A 9,063-nucleotide genomic window follows, 5' to 3' on the forward strand; every position below is an offset into this window, starting at 1 on the left:
GGCTCAGGCACCGTCCTTACTGCCTCAGAGGTGCCAAGCAGACATAACCCCACGGGGCTGTTGCTTAAACTCCCCCATTACAACGCTTCCTGCTGCAACACTTTCCCCTTGTGGCTCCATGGAAATTCCATGCCGGAGGGGTTGGGAACAGAGTGACCAAATACACCAGTCCCAAGATTTGGGGCTTTATCTTACACGGGGGCCTGATACTTGCTCTCTGCTCGCCCTTGGTGGGAAAGGGACCCTGCGAGGCAAGTGATGAGAGCAGTGTAAGAACCGGAAGAAAATAGATTAGGGAGATCCTGTCCAGTTTTTGTCCAGCTTTTCACAGTTTAAGGTTATCAGAGGCCACTATGATTATCTGTGATCCCCTGCATAACACAGACCTCAGAGGCAAGTTTCAGAGGAGTAACCCAGTTAGTCTGTTTCAGCAAAAGCAACAAGGAGTCCAGTGGCATCTCGAAGACTAACCCCTTTATTTGGGCATAAGCTTTCCTGACCAAGTAGGCTCCAGCCCACAAAGACTTAAACTCAAATACATTGGACAGCCATAGAACTTCCCTGCATTAACAGAGTCTCACATAATTATCTCCCTGTCTCCAGTGCCGCATTAACCCAAGCAAAAAGAAACGTGATTATTGCAGAAATTAATCACCAACGGGACCAGATACTGCAGCAGGGGCTTTCTAAGAAATGTGACGGTTAGACTAAAGCCAACATATTAGCTCATCCCCTAACATGATAATTGAAATGCAAAGTTTAAAATTATTTCAAAGGAGAGAAAGGGCAAAATATTGAGTAGGGAAGAGGGCCTAGACATCAGGACTTCTGGCCTTGCCATTCTTCTGATCAAGTCACTTGCCTTTATTGTGCCTCAGTTTACCCATCCATAAAATGAACATAATATTTCCACTCTTCCCAGGAGGGAAATTAAAAACTGTATAGACTGCTTTGTACTCTGATAAAATGGAACCACAGAAGTGCAGAGGCCTTTTGCTGTATAACCTGGCACCGTTTCTCCCTCCCTATCCCCCAGTCTTGAAGGAAGCACCACATTATACAAAGAAACCATGACTTGTTTTTAATGACAAATCCATACAAGCTGGAGATGTAAGTAGCAGCGATTGCACTAGTCCACATGTAGCACAGCTTCGTACCCACGAACAAGAGTAACAGGCACCAGTAAAATACACTGAGGTTAACTCTTGGCTTTACCTGGTCAGCAGGAGGGGTTTTCCCATGGGTCAGGTTTCACTAGAGAGGTTAATGCTAGCTTGAGTCAAGAGATGCAGTATGCTGGGGTACGGTGGAACAGAGCTGAGATTTTTCTAACTAGATGCAGTACGGTACCATAATGTCTCTCGTTAGATCCAGTCTGTGCCACTGAAATCTATAACGTTGTACGGGGGAAGGGAGAGGCAATCTATCTCTGGGAGTTTACTGCAGCAGTTTTAAAGTATTCAAATGCAATCTAACCAGCAGGCTAGTTAGGCACATGATGGCCCAGCATGTGTGGCTGCCAGATGGGACAGTCAGGAGACATAGGTTCTGTTCCTAGGTCTGCCTCATGAGCTTGGGCCAGTCATTTCCCTGCTCTGTGCCTCGTTTCCCTTCCCCACCCCTTTATGTATTTTAATTGCAAGCCCCTTTGGGCAGGGACTGTCTCTTGCTCTATGTTGAATAGCACCTAGTACAATGGGGCCCCCATCTTGGCGGAATACTAATAACGTACTTTTAACGCCTCCTCAGTCCAGAGCAAATAGTTTTGTTGGGTTACACTAGAGAATGAGCAATTCATTTCACAATTAAAGTAGTGCATAAGCACAATGCTGGCCCTTTGCAAAGGGATGAATTTCACCCCTCTGCACTGATCTCTACATCTGAGTTCCACCCTCTGTGAACATCTAATCTGCTTCATCGTGTCCTGAGAATTCTTCCAGTCACCACGCTCCTGAGGCCCCAAATCTGGCCATGATGGTTTCCTTGGGAAGCTGGGCTCTCTGAGATGTTTCAGTAAAACAGGGAGTTTTGGACTGAATCCCATGTAATGCTGGACCACTCTGGGGACGCTGCTCAGGATCAAGGCCCCACTGAATCACTCAGCTGTTTGGTGTATTTGATGCAGGCACATGCCTGCCTACCGGGGGAGAGCTGCAAAGGGGGAAAAAGCTCCAGGACTTGGCACTTCAAAAAGGTGCCTGGGGAGCACAGAGTCCTGGGTCCCCCGGGGTCAGGTCGGCTCTGGTTGGGTGGCGCTGGGGCAGGCGGGATAAAGGGCCTACCCGCAGTAAGGTAGAGGGGTGGGTTCCTGTGTGGCCTAGTGGCTAGGGGCTCCCACCTGGGGAGGACAGGGCTGCTGGTTCAAGACCCAGGTTGCCTCGGGTCAGGACAGGCAGCACTGGGGCAGGTGGGATAAAGGGCCTACCAGCAGTAAGGTAGAGGGGCAGGTTCCCCTTTAAATCAGCCCTGGAGCCCTATGTGGTATGCTCTGGAGGAGGCCAGTGTGGTCCAGGCAGCAAGGGCCAGTTGCCCCCTTTCTGCCCAAGGCTCCATCTCTTCTGGGAGCATGGAGCCTCCACCCATCATGCCCAGGCGGCCCAGCAAGGCTGGCAGCTCACCTGTGCAAGTACACGGATGTTTGAAAAGCTGCACATTCCTAACAATCTTCTTAGTCCTAAAATTCATTTTTAAAAAAGTTAATTAAAAAGCATCAGAGCCAATCCTGTAGTGTATTAAAGGGGCCTTCCCCGCTCCAAACCAAGGGAAAGCCTCTGGCAACTAGTCTGTGCTGCCTCACTCGATTCCTGTTCTCCACCTATAGGGGGCACGTAAAGAAGGGTCGGGGGGGGGGGGAGTTATTCTTCCTAGAGACCCCTTCTCTAGTTTATTTCTCAATCAGCCCCTCCCCCACCACTTTCATCCCCCCACCCTCTCCTGCCAGGTCCTCGCGCCTAGATGCTGGGTTAACATTGGCATTTTTCTTGTGGTTTTCGCCTCTTCTTCTGGGGGTTGCAGGTTCTCTTGTGAATCACCTTCACCCCCTCCCAGCCTTCCTGCAAGTCGATCTCCTTGTTCTTCAGCGCTTCGTAGATGGTGTTGGTCAAGGTCTCGAAGGCCAAGTCCACATTGCTATTGCTTTTGGCAGATGTTTCAATGAAGCCTATGCCCAGGGAGGCTGCCAGCCCTTCCGCTTCCTCGGCGGAGACTTTGCAGTCTGACTTCAAGTCACTTTTGTGGCCAATCAGGAGGAAGACGACCTTCTCCATAATTTGGATGCTGGCCACTTCGTGGTACCACTCAATGATGTGCTCGAAGGACTTCCGATTGGTCATGTCAAACACCAGCAGCACGCCCACCGCGTTCCGATAGAAAGACCTGGTAATGCACCTGGGAACACAAACGTAACAGCTCAGTGCCCCTTCACCCGGGGATCTCATAGATACTAGGGCTGGAAGGGACCTCAAGAGGTCATCGAGTCCAGTCCCCTGCCCTCACGGCAGGACAAGGTACTGTCTAGACCATGCCTGATAGACATTTATCTAATCTGCTCTTAAATATCTCCAGGGACTCCACAACCTCCCTTGGCAATTTATTCCAGTGTTTAACCACCCTGACAGTTAGGAACTTTTTCCTAATGTCCAACCTAAACCTCCCTTGCTGCAGTTTAAGCCCATTGCTTCTTGTTCGATCCTCAGAGGCCAGGAAGAACAAGTTTTCTCCCTCCTCCTTGTGACACCCTTTTAGATACCTGAAAACAGCTATCATGTCCCCCCTCAATCTTCTCTTTTCCAAACTAAACAAGACCGATTCTTTCAGTCTTTCTTCATAGGTGATGTTCTCTAGACCTTTAATTATTCTTGTTGCTCTTCTCTGAACCTTCTCCAATTTCTCCACATCTTTCTTGAAATGCGATGCCCAGAACTGGACACAATACTCCAACTGAAGCCGAATCAGCACAGAGTAGAGCGGAAGAATGACTTCTCGTGTCTTGCTCACAGCACTCTTGTTAATGTTTCCTAGAGTCATGTTTGCTTTTTTTGCAACAGTGACACACTGTTGACTCATATTTAGCTTGTGGTCCACTATAACCCCTAGATCCCTTTCTGCCGTACTCCTTCCTAGACAGTCGCTTCCCATTCTCTATGTGTGAAACTGATTGTTCCTTCTTAAGTGGAGCACTTTGCATTTGTCCTTATTTAACTTTTCATCCTGTTTACCTCAGACCATTTCTCCAATTTATTCAGATCATTTTGAATTATGGTCCTATCCTCCAAAGCAGTTGCAACCCCTCCAAGCTTGGTATCATCAGCAAACTTAATAAGCGTATTCTCTATGCCAATATCTAAATCATTGATGAAGATATTGAACAGAACCGGTCCCAAAACAGACCCCTCAGAAGCTTTGTGTTGCTGAAGCTGCCATCCAGGGACTAGAGCTAGTCTTTCAAGACCCTGGGGCTTCTGGGTCACACATCACTTTCAACCCTCACAAAATAGGGGCCCGGCCCTGCCTTGCTGCTTAATGACATAGCTCTGGGAGTCTCCCCTTCCTCCATTTACCTTTTACTTTAGAAATTCAGATCTCACCTCTTTTTGCTTTTCCTGCAAGATTCTATGGACAACTGGAGACCAAACTGTGGCTCCAAACCCATATCGCAGAAGAATTAGGATTCTAATCTCCACTGATTTCAGTAGGAGTTAGGCTCCAAAATACCTTTACCAGAGATGGCAAAGAAATAAAAGTGGATGAATTAAACAGGCAAATTTGTAGTCAAATGTCCTGAAACGCTTTTTGGGCAACATTTCTCTGACTCAAACGCTTTGCACACACGGTGGAGAAAAGCATTTTGTGTTAAAGATTAACTACCATCGCCCATTGAGTTAAGGGCTGAGAAACCTCCCGCTCCACGTCTCTGGTGCTTCAAGTTGCCCTTTGGCAGAACAAGGGAAGACAAGACATGATGGTCCTGACACGGTCTAATGTAAAACACTAACAGAAAAGAACAAGTCCAGACTTTCTGCAGACATCACGCAGAGACAAACAGGGGCACTATTTTATCCATCTCAAAGGACCTATGGTAAGAGGGATTTTTTTCCCCTGGGAGCTGATCTATGAAAGACTTGCTTTATGGGTCAGATGCTCTCCTACAACACAGCAAAGTGGCCAAGAAGCCAACTCCACTGGCTGGCTGGGGAGTCTCCTTGCATAAGAGAAATCCTTGAGTTATACAAGATGGATGTCACAATTCTATATTGCTGCCCTACTCTGTCCTCAACATGGCCAGGAAAAGGAGGCCATGGCTGATATTCCTGTGGCTGCCAGAATGACCTCTGGGTGTAATTTAGAGCAACCCCCAGACATCTCTAAATTGGGCCACAAGCTGGCTCCTGGATCAGGGAGCTGAAGAGCTGGCATAAAACCACCCATGTGCCTCACATACTCAGTCCACGCGCAGCTCAGATGGGCCTGAGGGTCTGGCCTAGGGAGGTAGGCTTTAGCCCTGTGGTTTTCAAACTTTCGTTCTCATGATGCAGTTGAAGAAAATCATTGGTGCCCATGACCCACCATCATTTGACTAGAGGTGGGCTCCTGAGTGGAGCTGAGGAGGGGAACTTTGGGGCACAGGAGGGGGCTCTGGCTTTGGGGGCTGTCAGGGCAGGCGCAGGAGGGGCTTGCCTTGAGCAGTCCCCAGTCAGCGGTGCAGCAGGGGGTCTAAGGCAGGTTCCCGCCTGTCCTGGCACCGCAGACCAGGCTGCGCCCCACAAGCAGCCGGCAGCAGGTTCCCAGCCAACGGGAGTGTGGAGCTAGAGCCCGGGGCAGTGCACACAGCCCTGTGCATTTTTCTGCCTCTCATTCACCTAGAAGGGGGGCCAAGGCTGCCAGCCGCTTCTGAGGAGCAGTGCAAATCTGCCCCCCACCCACCCACTGGTCACCTGATCCCCCTGCAGCAAGGAGCCCCAGTGCCCCACATTCCAGCACCCCGTGCTGAGTCGCGAGCCGTCCTCTGAAACCCGCTGGGCGAGGCCAGCCGTTCTCAGACTGTGGTGCAGGACCCAGCGGGGGTCACAGCCCCATTTCATGGGGGTGCCAAAGCTGGTGTGAGACTTGCTGGAGCCTGGGGCGGAAGCCAAAGTCGGATCCCCACCCCCTCGGCCCTCAGACTGTAGCCCACCCCCACTCCCTGCCAGTGCGGAAGCCCACGCGCTGGTTTGGCCCCCCAGCCTGGGATCATGCCGTCAATTTTGTTGGGGGGGGGTCATGGTGCAGAGAAGTTTTAGAAACTCTGTAAAACTGCCCCCCTCGCTGTGTTACGGCAGCACTTGAATGGGGGGTTTCCAGGCCTCTGGCCCGGAGGAGTCAGGCGCCGAAATCCCTGAGGCACCAGGCACCTATCCTAGGCCCTCGTCCAGATCCGTTGGTGCGCGCCATGTAGCGTGCGGGCCACGGGGCGAGGGGAGCAGGCCTGGAGTTCAGTGCTAGTTTCTCATTCACCCCTTAGGGCTCACACGGGCTTGGGGCTTCCCATCCCCCGCTTAGGACCGTGCCCACAGCTGCACCCCAGAAGCCCAGCTCACGAGCTGTCCTCTTGTGGCAGAAACCCAGCACATCCCAAAGTGCTGTCGGGTGCAAACCTCGGCTGCAGCTATTTCAGTGGGGCTGTTTGCAGAGCTAAGGGCCTGCCTAAAGCTCTGCAGCAGCCCAGGCCCATACATAGGGGCTGTGTCTACACTGCACCCCTTTCACACTCCCTGAATTATTTCTCCAGCCTACAGGAATCAGGGAAGAAAACCATCCTCCTCCCCACACGGGCAACAACAGGAAACCCTGCCTTCTAGGCACCAAGGTTCCCTGTGCTGACTTCACTCTCCTTCCTGCTGCTTTCTCCAGAAGAAACCCTGTTTCCCAACACAAACCGGGGGGTGGGGGAGAGGAGGGAGGGACAGTTACTGGCAGTTGAAACTGACCCGAAGTATAAGAAAAAATCAAGCTTCCCAATTGCAACGCAACCCCTCCCCCGGACCCGTCTGTACAATCACACAAGCGTGACTGAGTGACTTCATCATGCGCATGATAATGCTACAGCATGAGACTGCCCCAGCTGTAAAGAAAAGAAAACTGGAAACAAAAACCTTCAAAGAGTTTGCTCAGACAAGGGAAAGCACCAGATCAGGGATCCCCTGAGAGTTGGGATGAAGGAAACTGGTCTGAAGCTGGTGAGCTGGGTCCCCAGCTATGGGGAGGGGGTGTCGTCTGGGGGAAAGGCAGGAGACCTGTGTTTCTGGGGAGGCGGAGGGTTCTCTCTGTGCATGTTTCTGTCTCTGAAGGGATCTGGTCTCTGAGGACTGGAGCAGTATGGGGAGGAGCCGTCTCAGAGATTTCTAAAGGTTCCTATCTCACGGCAGTGCCTACACCAGAAAAGTTAGAAGTGTGTGTGTATACGTGTGTGTGTGTACGTGTGTGTGTGTACGTGTGTGTGTGTGTGTATATATGTGTGTGTGTACGTGTGTGTGTGTGTGTGTGTGTGTGTGCTTGGTGGGAATGTGGGCGCAGGCGTGTCAACCTGCAGCCTAAGGTGGCTCCGCTGCTCTGGCCCAGGGCGTGTGGGGTGAAATGGGGTGATCTGGTCTCTGGTCCCCAGGTTCCTCCTCACCTGAATCTCTCCTGGCCAGCTGTGTCCCAAAGCTGCAGCTTCACCTTGATGCCGGGAGGCAGCTCCATCATCTTGCTGTAGAATTCCACGCCCACGGTGGGGCAGGGAGCCGGGATGAAGCAGCCCTCAGTGTAGCGCCTCAGCAGCGAGGACTTGCCCACGGTGGAATCCCCCAGCAGGATGATCCGGAACTGGTAGTGCCAGTTGCCATTCAGGTTAGAGACCGGAGGGGATGGGACTGGCTCCATGCCAGGAGGGGCAGAGGGGCTGGGTTTGGGGGGACTGGAGCAGCCTTTGGTTTAGGGCACCGATTCCCCACAGGAAGCCTGGGGCGAGTTGGCCTGGAGGAGGTCACAGGCCCAGACCCTGGCATGGAATGACTGAGAGAGACAAAGGAGAGGGAATTTAACCAGAGGTCTCCACCCTCATCTCATTAACCTCCTCCCACCCCACCCTAGTGGAGTCCTCTCTGGGAGCAAAGTTCTTCTATGGGGAGAGAGTCACGCCCCCAGCCTCAGTCCCTATCACCTTCCCCCACCCCCAGCCAACAAACAGACAACTCCTCTGGATCAGATTACTGTCAAGCTGGGGGGGGGATGCAATTCTAGGAATGTAGCCGTTGTCAGACCAGATTGGAGCTGGGGTCCATCTGATCCGGTGCCCTGTCTCTGCGCAGGAAACCCCACAGTGGGCAGCTCTGCCCGTAAGAGAAGCTTCATCCTGCCCATAGGCTGCTGTTTTAGGCCCTGAAACATGGAGGGATTTAGATCCTCTTTGGTCTTTTTGTCTGGTCCCATGTCACCGTGAACTGTTCTTATTTGGGTCTTTCTTCGCATTTGTGCCAGTCAGCCCCCGACCTCAGTTATCCAAGGGAACTGAAAGAACATTCAGTGATTGGCATTCAAATAGAGACCATCTCCCCTCCCATTCACTAGCCCCGGCGGCCACGCGGCAGCTGCAGCAGTTACGGATCCAGAAGCTAGTGTTAGGCAAGAGCCCGGCGGTTTGCAAACTTTTCTTCTCATGACCCAGTTGAAGAAAACTGTTGATGCTCCGACCCAACAGTGTAGGCTCCAGGTGGGGCTGAGGATGGGAGCTTTAGGGTGTAGAAGGAAGCTCTGGCTTTGGGGGAACAGGGCTGGGGCAGGGGCTCAATTGGCTCCCTGGCAGCAGTGCAGTGGGGGCAGGAGGTTAAGGCAGCTTCCTGCCTTTCCTGGCACCACAGGCCACGCTGCACCCCAGAAGCAGCCGGCAGCAGGTTCCCAGCCAATGAGAGCGCAGAGCTAGTGCTCGGGGCAGCGCGAGGACCCCTGTGCGCTCTCCACACACCCCACCTAGGAGCTGGGCCTGCTGCTAGGGGTGCAGTGTGGTCTGCAGAGCCAGGCCAGGCAGGGAGCTGCCTTAGCCTCCCC

The 9,063-nt window shown here is 52.2% G+C and overlaps 1 protein-coding gene across 1 annotated transcript; it reads right to left on the reverse strand.

Moving 5' to 3' along the window:
* Nucleotides 1-531: 531 nt before the first annotated feature.
* On the reverse strand, nt 532-9,063 carry RAB42 (RAB42, member RAS oncogene family). The gene is made up of 2 exons (XM_006111975.5): nt 7,652-9,063; nt 532-3,387 (listed from the first exon to the last, which is right to left on the reverse strand). Exons 1-2 carry the CDS (start codon nt 7,897-7,899, stop codon nt 2,964-2,966), a joined length of 672 nt encoding a protein of 223 aa, XP_006112037.1. The 5' UTR covers nt 7,900-9,063; the 3' UTR covers nt 532-2,963.

The sequence above is a fragment of the Pelodiscus sinensis genome, chromosome 26 (assembly GCF_052426305.1).
Source record: "Pelodiscus sinensis isolate ZL-2025 chromosome 26, ASM5242630v1, whole genome shotgun sequence".
Classification (NCBI taxonomy): Eukaryota; Metazoa; Chordata; order Testudines; family Trionychidae; genus Pelodiscus; species Pelodiscus sinensis.